A 15,562-nucleotide genomic window follows, 5' to 3' on the forward strand; every position below is an offset into this window, starting at 1 on the left:
ACCGTCTCCAGCACGTGGGGTCCAAAATTGAGTAACAACAGACATAATGTTGTGAAGATTGTCGAAAGAATTGAACGAGCCATGAAGAAGTGAAAGATTGAAGGTTCTGCCATGAATTCCAGAACAATGAATAGAGATGAATAAGAAGATAACTCTGAAAGTGGAAAACCTTATTCATGTGGTTTAGCCAGGTCTTGCTGTAACATTAACTGCTCAAGTGTCTTTACCAAGATTGACATCCTTCTGCCGCTCAAGTTGGCCTACCAGCACCTGTCAGGTTCTAGACTTTTTGCCAGACTCCGACAAATCCCATGCAACCACCATTTTCTAGGTGGTATAATCCAGACAAGAGATGGGATGTCATGGTGGGGTCCTCGGCCATTTCAGTTGAACAAATGCAAGAGTTTCAAGAATCAAGCTAAGTTTATGAAAGATGATGCCCTCGATCATTTTGTCACCAGAACATCCTCAGAATGACGAGTGATCGGAATTGCTAGGCAAAACACAGATATTGCCAGAAAAGATGATTCAAGAATGGCGATGAATTGTCAATCATATTGTTGTGGAATGTTGCATTTTGTCTTGGGATCACATCTCACCCTTCAACGAAACATGTCTTTTCGTTGTCTCTTTGTTGTTATGAAATCATGAGATGCTTCTTTCAAAGGGTATTTTGACAAAATATGTTTGATCAAAATCCAACGTGCAAAGTTTAATCATGAACATTAAAAGTGTTTTGATTGCAGAAATGACTTGATGCTTGAAAATGACATGAGGTGACCAAACAATTTTGAACTCATACCTCCTGAAACTGAACCACGCATCATATAACTAGTTTTAGCAGTATGCATAATGACATGTAGTGGATTCAATAGTTATGGACTCAAATCATGACTCTGACAAGTTCTAATCATTACACTAGATGAGGTCAAAATTTATCGGTTCTAACCGACCTTGCTTGAAATGAGAAAAGGCCATTTTTGTTATCCTTTCACATTTCTTGAAATATTATCCCTTGCGGTCCCCACTTGAGCCTGATAGAATATTTTTTCAAGAAAACCCTAACTAGGATCACACCCCGCACTGGGGGCAAATAAGAAAAGACAAAAGTGAAAGAGAAGGCTTAGAACAAAAGTCCAACGTTGGAGAGAGAGCTAAAAGAAAGAAGACCTAGACTGGGGGCGTGTTAGAAAACTATGAGAAATGCTATGTGAAAGCCATGACCTTTTGCATCCATGATAAAGCCCCTGAAGTTATCAGATGATTGAGATTGGTGATTCATCAAAGAAAAAGTTGGATTTGCATATAACCTATGTTAAGAGAATTTTGATATTTAAGGTTAATAAGGTTATATGTCATTTCCTCTACAAAGACAACAATAGAAAAAGAGTTGATGAATAGTTTGATGTTGATCCTAGGTCTTTGAAACCCTCGAACACTTTTTGAGCTTGTGAAATCCCTTTCTTTCATAGCCATGAACCATAGTCTGCATTACGTGCTTTTAAAAGTCCATTTCGATCAAGTAAGCAATATGAACTGATAAATGGCGCTCTCAAAACTTGAAGAGCCTTTCCATAAGAGTCGTGGCTTCATGGATTAAGCTACTTGTTATTGTGCATGCTAATAAAATTGGTGCTAAAAAAGAAAACAATCTTTCTTGATGAATCCTCAAGTTTTGACTTTGAGCCTTTTGTTTTCCTCGAAATTAAGAGAAGGTCACCTCATCGCAAACCATCAAAAGATATACCCAAGACCAAAGATTAAAATAGACACAAAAAAAAACCGAGAAAAGCTATTTTAATATCACAACGGGTTGATTTCTGTTTTCAAAATACAAGACAATCAAGGGATTACATTGAATGATGTGTGTTGGGTCTTTGACCAAAAAGCATGATTTTTAAAAGATCTTTTCCAAAATTAATATCTCTCTGATTTCATTTCAACAATTAGACTTGAATAGACATGACCTTTGAAATATGATATTCCAGGATAAGAAAGATTGTCGAACAATGAAGAACATCGATCAAGTCTGCAAAGTATTTGACATGAAATGACATCAATTCTTCTCAATACTCCTTGAAAAGTTGAGACACTTTGGGGGCAATAAAGTGGATCCCGAGAAGGAAAACAAGCAGTATTCAGATTAGTTGGGGGGCAAAGAAAGATGATTAAATGAAGAACCGATGAACAGAGGACAATGTGGTTCAAAGAAAGATAATCAATGAAAGAGCACATTCAGATCACACCGGGGGCAATATTGTTCAAAACAATTTCCATGATCTAGTGAACTCCAGCAGCAATTGAAAACAACGCTGCAATTAAGGGATATCCTCGTATCTTCATCTTGGGGTTACCCTTTGAAACATGGCTATGACAAATGTTATCACATAGTTGCGTTGGAATGAATGTCAGAAAGATGCACACCACCAAGACTGACTGTGGGACCATCTATTTTGGAGCTCAAATGCGCACTTCACCGTATGAATATGGGTGATAACATGAACATCATTGATGATGTCAAGACATTTCTTTCCACTATCTGATTTGATAAGCTGAAAGGAATCCATGAGAAAGAACATTGAGCATACAACGATGAGTCTTTCACTGCAAGCTATGAGATGCATGTCTGGACGATTGGATGATTTCCATGAAGACTGTGATAACATATACTTGAAGAGTATTGTTTCAACTTTAGGCAAGTTCAGGACTGGTTGACAATCTTGATGGGTGTTGGCATGATGCACACAATCAATCAGAGGATAATTCTCAAAAGAATCGAAAAGAGAAAATCCTTCATGATAAATCAAGCAACACTGCACTTGGGGGCAGAGTCAAGCTTGATAAACAGCGAGAGCAGTAACCGTCGAAGACAGCCTAAGATAGGCACTGCATTTACAACTGAGTGATGGCTAGCACATGAATGAGCCAATGCATCGAAAGGACAAAGAAGGTTTTGGAATGCAAACAAAGTCACCTTATGACGATGAAGCATCAAAGAGGGGGACCTATATTTCACATCAGGTAAGGATGCATGCATGTCATCTGACCTCAAAGCATTGCACATACTTGTGAGTTGTTACAGAAAGATCCTCAATGAAGCCCAGCAAGATTGTGGACAAAGAAAGAATTTGAGTTGATGATAACAAAGAATCGGTTTAGATCCTGAAATGAGAAGAGAATGAGATGAACCCTGCTAGTAGGAGAATCTCAAAGAAACGAGGAGAATAACCCCGTCATCAAGAGGAGTCTTCAATTTAACTTGCAACTAGAAAGTGCCAGGTTTGTCCGCCTTATCCTGTCAAGACTGCTCCAGCCAAGTTTTTTTTTTTTCAGGTAAGTCACATTCTATCATTTGGGTAGGTCACCCATTATAATGAGACCACTTTTCACATGTGTTTTCTGGGTAGGTCGCCCATAACAATGAGACCATTTCATATTTTTCACATTTCTTTCCACTTGGGTAGGTCACCCATTACAAGGAGACCATTCTTTCTTTTTTCTTTGGGTAGGTCACCCGTTATAATAAGACCACACTTCACATTTTTTCTCATCTTTCATCTGGGTAGGTCACCCATTACAATGAGACCGCACTTTACATTCTTTCCATTTGGGTAGGTTACCCGTAACAATAAGACCATTTTTTTTTGAAAAAAAAAAACAATTATTTTTTCTAGGTAGATCACCCATCACAATGAGACCACTATCTTCCATTTGGGTAGGTCACCCATTATAACGCGACCACTTCACATTTTTTCTATCTTCCACCTGGGTAGGTCACCCATAACAGTGAGACCACTCCATATTTTTTCTATCTTCCATTTGGGTAGGTCACCCATTATAATGAGACCGCACCTCACATTCTTTCCATTTGGGTAGGTCACCTATCATAATGAGACCGTTTTTCACATTCTTTCCACCTGGGTAGGTCACCCATTACAATGAGACCATTTGTTACACACATTTTTTAGTTTTGATTTAATGAGGTCGCCAGATGGGATCTCATATAGCTTTGGTTAAAGGGAATCGCCAAATGGGATTTCAGGTTGACCGAGCTACACACATTTTTTTAGTTTTGGTTCAATGAGGTCGCCAGATGGGATCTCATGTTGGTTCTGGTTAAAAGGGATCGCCAGACGGGATCTCAGGTTAGCCCAACCACACAAACGTTGGTTCTGGTTAAAGGGGATCGCCGGACGGGATCTCAGGTTAGCCCAACCACGCAGATTTTGGTTTTGGTTCAAGGAGATTGCCCGATGGGATCTCAGGTTAAAAAAAAAGAAAGAAAAAGAAAAAGAGAGAAAGAAAGAAAGAAGAAAAGGACAGGAGAAGGAAAAGAGAAAGAAATAGAAAAAGAAAAAAAAGAAGTAAGGTCATTAGATGAGTGAATATTCAGCAAGTTAGGAAGACAAAAAGACAAGTTTTTCTTTACACAGCTTACTATGCAAAACATTGAGAAGTTTTGCTTTGTAAGCATTGTAAAGAGGGGGCATCTGTTGCTACCCAATTTTTGACCCATGTTTTAATAAATTTTCAGAAAAAATCCAAAAATAGTGAAAAGCATTGAAAACCCAAAAATTTCATTTTTAATACATTTGCATCGTTTTTAGCATTTGCAGCGTTGTCTAAAAAGAATTTAAATTTTCAAAGGTCTTTCAAACGCATTCAACTTTTAACGTGTTAATTTTAAAATCATTGATTTTCCTCATCGAGTTGACATTGATATTGCTCGTTTTCAAAAATACAAAAAAAATTAAGAAAAATCAAATTTACAAAAAAAAAGAGTTGAGGGACCAATTTTGATGCCCAAACAATATTTTGCCTATACAAGAATTTTGAATATTGGAGGGGGAGGCAACACAAAAAAAGGAATCCCTGAAAACTTTTTTTCTTCACCCAAAACCAGCCGCTCCCCCTGGCCCAAGACCATTTGATCCCTCTATTTCGGCTGAAAATCAGGAATTCAGGCCCCCACTTCTTTTCCTTTTTTCCAGCGACAACAGAGGCCCCGCCCCAGGAAGGAACCCCTATTTCTTCTCATCCCCAGCTACACCAGTGAGGGGGATTTTGCCATTTTTCTTCTCCCCCGAGGATTTTTCTATTTTCTTTTTCCCCACAACCGTGGGCAGGGACCCACGGTCCCCAGTCCCTCTTCCTTCCCCGCTGAGCCCCCTCCCTGTTTTCAATTTTCCCCCCTTATTCTCGCAAGCCAAGAGCAAGGCTCCCTCTTCCCCACAGACCGATCCTTCCTTCTCCCTCAACCACCTATCTTCCTTCTCTCCAGCCGTCCCAACTTCCTTACCGACCGGCCATCGCACCCTCAACCCCTCTCTACTCCAACCTCCAGCCGCTGCTCCCTTTCCCTTCATCTGACCACAAGCAACAACAACCCACACAACCACTTTTCTCCCCCCAGCCGCTGGCCAAGACAAAACCATTCTCTTTGTCATCTCCTCCGATCGGCAGCAGACCCAGCTCACTGCCTCCAGCAGTGCCGTTCCTCACCGGAGATCCACAGGCCTCACAGACGACAGCAGTGAGTCCAACCGCCGCTATCACCGACAGGGGGAAGACCAACCAGCAGCACGTTCACAGACCCCGATCTGTCCGTTCCTCCGCCTCAACATTGATAGCAAGCCCATCTCCACTGCGGCTTCAGCAGCCACCAACGATAGCCGCCAGATCAGAAGTAGGAGAAGACCGAGAACAAACCGACCACTTGAAGAAGAAGGAGAAAATGGCAAACCAAGAGAGAACAGAAGGCTTTGAACAGATCTGAAAAATAACCAAATAAAAATCGATGGCCTGTGTTCTCTTCTTCGTTTGTAGGTGATGGTGGGTGTCACCACCAGCAAAGAAGGGAAAAGGAAAGGAAGCTGAGCCAGATTCACTCGTTTTCCAGCCTTGTTCGCGGCGGCGCGTGAACCCACGCGCCGCGAGTGGCATGGCGCGTGGGAAGACGCGCCACCACTGTTTTTGCTATCCTTTGGCTTCACAGAACTGGTCCCAGCACTGTTATGGATTTTTGAATGGCTGTTTTATAATTTTTGAATTGTTTAATGTAAATTTTTTGTTTAATGTAATATTTATTTAGTTTTGAGTTTTTGTATTTGGTAAACATGGAAGCAAAAAAAAAGAAAAGAAAAGAAAAGAAAAGAAAAAATATAGTGAAAGTCTATGGGTGTGTTTATTGTTTTTTTTTTATGGATGTTTTTATTTATGATAAAATTGCAAAGATTAAAGAAGAATTTAATATTTTGATTGGATCACGGTCAAGAATTATTAACTTATACGTAAGTTGTATTTCTAATATCTGATGAAAAGACAAAATTTTAAAACTTTTTTAACACGTTAAAATCACGAAACAGCTTACCTCAGGTAGGGTGCGTTAGGGGTGCTAATATCTTCCCTAACCACAACCAGTCCCTTACCCGCGAATCTCTAACAAGACCAGTACATTCGGTTTCCTAGTAGCCCTCAATCAATTACTAGGTGGCGACTCCAACGAACCAATCAAATCAAATGACAATAAAAAATCGCCAGCCGACGCCACGCGGATTTTTTGACGTGCGACAGCAGTAGATTTAACTTCAATGCCCAGGAAGAAATGAACAGAGCCCAAATCCTGAAGCTTAAATTCTGATTGTAGCAAAGTAATCAATCTATGAAGCACAACTGAGTTACTCCTGGTTAATAAAATATAATCAACATACACAAGCAAGTAAATCATAGCACCATCGTGAGAGAGAATAAACAGAGAAGTATCACCCTTGGATGCCTGAAATCCAATAGAGAGTAAGAACTCACTCAACCGGTTGTACCAAGCACAAGGGGCTTGTTTCAAACCATACAGAGATTTATGGAGACGACACACATGAGATGGGAGTGCAGGATCAACAAACCCAGGCGGTTGCGCCATGTATACCTCTTCCTGAAGAATGCCATTTAGGAAAGCATTATGAACATCCAACTGATGAATGGTCCAACCATATGAGACAACAATAGGGAGCACAAGGCGAACTGTTATAGGCTAAATCACTGGACTAAAAGTCTCCAAATAATCAATCCCTTCTTGCTGAGTGAAGCCACGGGCAACTAATCGTGCTTTATATCGGGTGACCTGACCATTAGCATGTCTTTTTATTTTGTTAACCCATCTACTGCCAATCACATTCATAGTTGGATGGGGAGGCACCAACGTCCAAGTTTGATTAGAGTGAAGTGCCCGAAGTTCCTCCTGCATGGCACAGTCCCAAGTAACATACTTGTTTGCGTCCTTAAATGACAATGGCTCCTGCTGAGGTAAGGTCGTTACTCGTGAGACAGTCGCAATGCTAAGATTAGCATTTTTTTTATGGCCGCGGTCGAAGCACCATAGGATGGGTGCAAGCCCGCTGAGATGGAGAGGAGACAGTGGCAGGGACATGCTGAAGATTGAACTTAGACAGATCAACACATACGGTAATACCAGGAGGGGAAAGAGAGGAAGAACCTGTGGTTGAAGAACTCAATATAGGCGCAGACCGTGAAGGAGACCCAGTAGAAGAAGCACCCACAATAGGGGCACGAACAGGGGATAAACCAGGGGAGCTGGCAGCAGCATAGGGTGACGCCTGTGAGTGTGACGAATCTGAACCTGCAATTGAAGAATGATCATAATAACATGCAGATAATGGTAAGTGAGCCGAAGGAAGTGTAGGCAGTGGTGAAGGGACTGAAGAGGGTTGCATGAGAGGATGTAAAGTGACGGGTATAGAGGGAGCAGAGGGCTGTTTGGGTGTTACTGCAATCTGTTCAGTTTTATCAAGAGGAAAAACATTTTCATGAAACCAGACATGACGAGCAAGATAAATTCGTTTGGATGACAAATTAAGACATCGATAACCGACATGCGAGGTACTATATCCTAGAAAAACACAAGGAGTGGACCAAAAGTCTAACTTGTGAGCATTGTATGGACGAAGAAAAGGAAAGCAGAGACACCCAAAAGTACGAAGAAACGCATAATCAGTTGTTGATTTTAGAAGACATTCAAACGGTGTCTTATTATTAAGAACTGGAGTGGGCATGCGATTAATCAAATAAACAGAACTTTCAAAAGCATAACTCCACTACTTAAGGGGAGCGTGACACTGCCCAAGGAGAGTTAGTCCAGTTTCAACAATATGTCTATGACGGCGTTCAACCATGCCATTTTGTTCATAAGTGTGCGGGCAGATCACACGATGATAAATACCAATCGTTTTAAAATATGTATTTAGTTTTCGATATTCACCACCCCAATCGGTTTGAACAGACTTAATTTTTAAGGAGAATTGGCGCTCCACAAGCGCCTGAAACTGATGAAAAATTGCGAAAACATCAGACTTAGCAACCAAAGGATAAAACCATATAAACTTTGTATGGGCATCCACAAAAATAACAAAATAGCGAAAACCATCAGATGACAGCATAGGGGATGGACCCCAAACATCACTAAAAATCAAGTCAAGAGGAGCTCGAGTTTGATGACCCGTAGTTTTTAGAGTCAGACGTGATGACTTGCCTAGAGGGCACATAGGACAATGAAGATTAAACTGAGTGGACGTACATGACACTTTTTTATTTTTCACCAGTAAATGCAGAATACGTGGACTAGGATGTCCAAGGTGACGGTGCCAGACATCAGCTGAAGTAGATAGACAGGTAGAGAAAAAAAACTTGAGGCAACGACGTTGCGGACGATTCGGACAAAACATATAGACCATCTCTACTCTAACCGGAAAGAACTTCTTTTGTCATGAGATCCTTAACATAAAATAGAGAGGAATGAAATTCAAAAAAGATGTTATTCTCAAGACAAATTTTTTGAACAGATAGCAAAGGTTTTTTAATGGTAGGAACATGTAAGATATTGGATAAAGTAAACATGCGGTTTGGTGAGCGAATTTTAGAGTGAGCAATATTTGAGATAACAAGGCCCTTACCATCACCAACATGCAGATGATCATTTCCAAGATAAGGTTCTGAACTCGTCATACTTACAAGGTCCGGCGTGACATGATGATTTGCACCTGTATCAGGAAACCAAGTAACAGGAGTAGTGGAAAAGGCAGTATTAAATGCAAGATTAGCATTAGCTTGCATATGATGAGTAGCCAACTGAGAACACTGTTGAGCAGTATGCCCATATTCATAATGCAGCTGACATTTTATATTGCGAGTATAGCCAGAAAAGCGATTTCCTTGCTGCCCAAAACTGCCTGTTGGCCATGAGGAAGTGCCAGATGAGAACCAGTTTCCATGTGGGCTATATTGTTATCCTGAAATATAACTGTGAGCTGGTCCATTGCCACGATAAAAATTGTTGCGATTGTTAGGTCTCCAGCTCCCACGAAAACGACCCTGTTTGCCAGATTGATGCTGCAAAAGAACGCAGCTGGCTGCTGCGTTGGAGTTGGTAACAGAGGAGCTGTTACAGATGGCTGGAGAGAGGCTTTGTGAAGAAACTCATGTGTAAGAAGGCTACTATGGAGATCAATATAGGTGATGGGAGCATCTTTAGTGGATAAGCTGGTGACAAGATCCTTAAACTCACTTCGTAACCCTCGAAATACATACTAGTTAAATTCTGCCAGGGAGATTAGTCTGTCAGCGGTAGCCAGTTCATCAAACAAGGCATTTGCCTTCTGCAAGTAAATGCTAGCAGAATCATCATTCTATCGTAAATCCTGGAATGAGCCATGGAGCTGCATCATCCTGGAATTTGAGGGAGATGCAAGAGTTGTTTCTAGTGTTGTCCAGATTGCATGGGAAGTGTTACAATCTACAACCAAGTGCAGAACTTCCACCGAGAGAGAAGATAGGAGGGCACTCATGATTAGGTGATCTTGCTGCTTCCATGACAAATATGCAGGGTTAACAGAGAATGTAGACGTCTCAGTTGCTGCCAGATGTGAAGGAGGACATGATGATGTGCCATCAACAAATGAATAAACGCCTTGGCCCAAGAGAAAAGGTTTCATCTGCATCCTCCAATACATGAAATTATGGTTGGATAGTTTTAAAGAGACTACCTAGTGTGTGTTAGGAAGAGAAATAATGGAGGCAGTAGGTGATGCCCCATACATAACGGATTGCGCCACAGGAGAGAAAGAAGATTGAAGAGCTGATGCAGCGCCAGCAGACTGTTGAAGTTCTTGATTGTCCATGTTTCTAGGGAGGAGAAGTTGCAGTTTTTATTTCGTGGATGCTGAGGAGAAGTAACAGAGGAAGACGATGACTGATATCTGTTGAGGAGAAACTGCTGCTGGCAAATATAATAAAGGAAGAACGGCTGCTAAGAAGAAAGAATGGCTGCTGATTGAAACAATCACGCAGGAGAGTTGCAGCTGTTGCGGAAGAAGGTTGCTGAACAATAACCGCAGCTCTGATACCAAGTTAGATTAATTGAGAGATAGTTTTGTATAATTGTGTAGGTTGCATAAGGGTAGCAGCCATCCTTTTTATTGATACTTGTAGGGTTGTCTATAATATAATGGTGGGATGTATTACATACAATAACTATTCCTATATAAGAGTGTTTACATTGTATAGGATCTCTTTCCTTAATACTAATATTGGTAAAATGTTTTTCCTGATTTTTGAGTGAAAGTAGCAAGTCTCCCCTTGAATTTAAGGATTATTTCAAAGAGACCCTACATTTTGCATCCTCATGAACTAATAATTTTCCATAGGTTTTATTTATTTATTTTTCACTTGATCTTGATAAATTGCAGTTTGACAATGCATTCCTCGATTTCTAGTGAAAAGGATTATGCATGAATAGAAGTATCCTTCAAAATATTACTGGAAAAAGAAATTGCGCAGAGCAAGTTATTATTTAATATCGAATTTGATTAATAACCAATCAATACATGTAAAAAATAAGAAAATACAAATAAATATTATTATGACAACAAGAACAGCATCGATCCTAGACGAAAATATGAGAATTCGAAGACAAAGATCCACTGATGTCCACAAACTAGAAGGACGCAAACATGCATGGAATAGAATTTATCAGACGTGGAAACCTAACTTGCTGCAACAAAGTTTGACTTCAGCGTTTGGTGCTATTCCGATGTGGTTTCAAGTAGGTCTTGATCATACGAAAAGGGCTCCTGCATTGTTAATAAATTAGTTTGTTAAGCATGAAAAATGAATACAATAAAATTAGTAGTTCTGGAAGATGATATACAATAATACCTTATTATATTTCATGCCAATGTTTAATCAGTTCTGGACTTCTTACGGCTACGAGCTGATGCCTCCTCCATTCGAGATTTTGATTTTCTGTTATTGCAATCATTTGTGTTATGAGAAATGTTGAGAGGTTTTTTTGATAATAATAAGAGGAGATGAAAAGAGGCCTTACATGTTATCGTTGAGTTGAGTACATTCGTCCTTGTTCAGAAATTGCTTAAACCACTTCACAGAATTTTTGGCATATCGTTGCAAGTTGTTTTCGTAGTCAATGTAGAAGAGACCAAACCTTGAACCATAACCGGATCCCCATTCAAAATCATCCAAGAATGACCAAGCAAAAAACCCCTTGACATCGACACCATGGTCACTGCAAAAGTCAAGTTTTTAGAGCAGATCGGACTGAGAAAGAAAAAACTAGGACTGTTTGAGAAAGGAAGCGAGAACATGAATTTGGAAAGAGCAAACTCACTTGATAGATTTCAGAACATTGTGGAAAATGTCTTTGTAATATTGCTCTCTTATGGCATCATTGAGGGCTTCCTCTAATGACGAGGAATTCACGTCATCAACTCCTAATTTAAAAAAAACCAACAAATCAGTAAATCAGAGCTTCTTGACACCTATAACCATAAACACACGAGGGTTGTTGACTCTGTTCTTACCATTTTCAGTGATATATATTGTTGGATTTTCATACGCGTCCTTTATGTAATTCAAGAGATGACGAATACCTTCGGGATAAATATAAAGCCAACTTGAACCCGCCTGCGAATTTGATTTATATATCTCAATACCAAGGGGAAATTAAAACAGAAAGATTCTACATATCAATTACTAATTTGTTGAAACAAGAATGAAGAATTACATTCACCTGTGGGCCTATTGGTATTCCATTTCTCTCCCCTGTACGTAAAATAATATCAACATAAGTGAGAAAGTAGTGTAGAGTTTTAGACCTTGTATTCTTCTTATTCTGAGAGTTTTTTTTTTTTTTTAATCACTTAATTAACAAGGAAATAAATATTTCACCTGTCCAGTTAACACGAGCATCTTCCATGAACCCAATATTTTTATAGTCAACATCCTCAACATTCTGAGCATAGTATGTAGTGTAGTAATTGACCCCAATAAAGTCATAAGATCCTCTCAGCATCTTGGATTCCTCCTCACTGAATCTAGGCAATCTTCCTCCAACGTTGTCGTGCATATTCTGTGGATAGTCACCTTTAGTTAGAGGATCCATGTACCTGCCAAAAACATAGAATTTAAGATCCTGGTTTCTTCTCCATAGAATTTAAGAATCCAAATTAATTAATGTTTCAAATTATTATATTATCCAAATCAGCTAGCAAAATGCATACCATCCAAGCATAAAATCAAGGCTTCGTTCAGTTGCCATCCGATCACTTTCACTAGTTGAGTAAGGTTCAAACCAATGAGAAACGAGGGTTATCCCAATTTTACCTCCTTGACACGTCTGACGAGATTTTGTCAATGATAAAATTAGCACAGTCACACAGGAAACTTTGGTGAAATATGTTATGAAACGAACCACAAATTAATTATAGCTTTAGCTTTCGCAAACCTGATACTTTTCCTTGTATACTTTCACAGCCGTTGCATGAGCAAGCAATAGATGATGGGTTACAATGTAAACCTCGGTGGCGCCAGAGATTTTGGGTTGGCCTGGATAATTCTCCAAAGTTGAAATTCTGCCGGGTGCCAATGTGCCCGTGTCATAACCATTGACGCTAAATATAAAAGGCTCATTTAAAGTGATCCAGTGCTTCACTCGGTCTCCAAATCTTTGAAAGCAAAGCTCCACAAAGTCTCGGAAATCGTTTCTATATGAGTTTTGAAATTATTAGATTCAAGCATGGAGGATTTAAATTAAAGTGAGATGTTTATATAATATGAATATAATTACTTACAAAATATTAGGGCTCAAGAAACCACCAAATTTGTCCTCAATTGCTTGTGGAGTGTCCCAATGAAAGAGAGTTGCATAAGGCTGTATACCTGTACATTTCAAAGAAAAACTAATATGAGAAAACTAAAGTTTTGAAATTTTCGAAATTCAAGCAAAGTAAGATTGCCCCTGCATTTACCACGGCCACTTCAAGATTCTTATTTTTAGTCGGTAACATTATTATGAAACACAGTCATGGAGGAAAAGGAAAGGGTTATAACCATTTTTTATGAGCTCATCGATGAGATTGTTGTAAAACTGGATCCCTTCTTCGTTTATTCCAGCACTTAGTCTGCCATCTGATGAAATCAATTCGATGATTGAAAAATCAAAGTGAGGAAAAATGTGGGACTTCGAAAGTCAAGTCGCGTCCCATCCTCATGAATTAAAAAGAAAGAGAAGTAGGGTAAAACAAAATGAGAAAACACTTACGTGGTAATACCCTAGACCAAGAAATAGAGAATCTGAAAGCATCCATTCCCATTCCCCTCATTCTTTGCGCATCTTCCTATAACATTTTGTGTAAAATATATCAACAAGTGTAATGGTGATCAGATCGACAAAAGGCAACTAAAAGTAAAATAAGATGAACATCGTACCTTATAGCGATTATAGAAATCAACGGCCACATTTGCATTGCTGTGGTCACTTATCCTCTCTGCAATTTTTCATAATTTGGGCTTAAATTCCGTTGAATATATATTACTTGAGAGATTTATATTCGTTGTTTTAGTTAGGAAAGCATTGTAACGAACTCCTGCATTGAATAAAGAGATACCTGGATGCTCCTCGATGAAGGTGTCCCATATATTCGGCCCTTTACCTCTCCTGTTTGTTTCGCCTTCAAACTGCATATAATTTAGACTTTATCAGAGAACAAACAATTGAGGCGTTTCTCTCTTCGACCAGAGTAGTTGAAGCAATGTTGTACCTGGTAAGCTGACGAAGAAGATCCAAAAACGAAACCATCTGGGAAAGAATTACGACTCAACTTGGCAATACTCCCCATGATATACACTAAGTCTTTGTTGAACAGCCTTGCAGAAGAGCAATAAAAGCTTGAGCAGTACTAAAGATTCTTGGGTGATCAGAATAAAGAATGTATAGTGAGATAGCAGTGAAAAAATAAATAAATGAACGTATGAAGTATGGATTTTGTAAGAACATCGACATGCCAGAGCCTATTTATAGGCATCATTTTGAAAGGTTATCCTCAACAGCCAAGAAGGATAATTGTGGTCAATTCTTATTATTTGTTTCAGTTGACCGATCAATGAAAATTCAATTTGGAACTTCAAATTGGATAAGGATATTTGTCATTTGAGGAATTCATGGTGTTGAAACATGAATTCAGCAACCGGATCGTCAACATAAGAATTTTCAACGACATTAATTTTCTTGTTTGACTGGTTTCCAGCCCAAGAAGAGTTTTTAAATGGTGAATTCATGATGTGTGTATGTTCTGAGCTACAAAAAACATTACCAATCACGTGTTAGAAATTTTGCATGAAACAATTTTCATTTTTTTACGCTGAATTAGCCAAGTCAAGCATAATACATGATCTTTTAACCAAAAGCCTAGGAGAGTAACCTATTACGATCAATCGCTAAGATGACCTTTCTTCAATCCCAAACTGACAACCATCTCTAACTCGCGCAAGAAATGCTTTGAAGCGATCAACCAGTCATCGGCCCGGAATTCATTTGGCTTTGAAGCCATCAACCAGTCATCGGCCTGGAATTCATTTGGCTTTGAAGCCATCAACCAGTCATCAGCCTGGAATTCAATTTTACAACTGTCTGGAATTTATTTTCCAAGAAAGTTTATCCGCGCGAAAACTTCAACTTGATTAGGAGAAACAAACTGCGATTTGCTTCTATCGGAATTCAAGCATCCTCTTCAAGCCTCCAACGAATTCCTTAACAATTAGCGGTATTAGATTACCATTTTTATCATACTATCCCCCATTATCTAGGCACGATTAAACACAGAATACAAATCACACCACAGTATAGTGCCTCAAGTTCACGTAATTATTGTCATTGTACTTCATTATTGAGATTTCCGAACATTTGCAAGATGCTTATAGACCTTTTTTCTTTTCTTTAGTTTAAAGGTTGTAAGTCGAAAACCTATAATTCTGCTACCATGTGTCATAACCCATTTTTGGATCACTTCCAAATTCATTTTTTTTTCTTCAAAAAAAAAAGAAAAAAAAACAAACTACCCGGTGCCATTTTGAACGGCACTGTGCAGTTCTTCTCCCCTGCAAATGCAGAGGTAGGGGAGAAGAGGATTTTTAAAAATCTTTTTCCCGCTCACTTTCTCTCCCTCCCACTTGCATTAAACCCTGCCAAAACCCATACCCA

The 15,562-nt window shown here is 39.3% G+C and overlaps 1 protein-coding gene across 1 annotated transcript; it reads right to left on the reverse strand.

Annotated features, from left to right (window-relative positions):
* Nucleotides 1-10,825: 10,825 nt before the first annotated feature.
* LOC133687306 (beta-glucosidase 12-like) lies at nt 10,826-14,325 on the reverse strand. Its single transcript, XM_062107035.1, has 15 exons — nt 14,124-14,325; nt 13,971-14,040; nt 13,792-13,850; nt 13,625-13,700; nt 13,414-13,491; nt 13,155-13,242; nt 12,809-13,067; nt 12,585-12,700; nt 12,253-12,470; nt 12,095-12,126; nt 11,886-11,988; nt 11,693-11,795; nt 11,393-11,590; nt 11,224-11,310; nt 10,826-11,138 (listed from the first exon to the last, which is right to left on the reverse strand). Exons 1-14 carry the CDS (start codon nt 14,199-14,201, stop codon nt 11,247-11,249), a joined length of 1,542 nt encoding a protein of 513 aa, XP_061963019.1. The 5' UTR covers nt 14,202-14,325; the 3' UTR covers nt 10,826-11,138; nt 11,224-11,246.
* Nucleotides 14,326-15,562: the final 1,237 nt, after the last annotated feature.

Source organism: Populus nigra, chromosome 1 (assembly GCF_951802175.1).
Source record: "Populus nigra chromosome 1, ddPopNigr1.1, whole genome shotgun sequence".
NCBI classification, from domain to species: domain Eukaryota; kingdom Viridiplantae; phylum Streptophyta; class Magnoliopsida; order Malpighiales; family Salicaceae; genus Populus; species Populus nigra.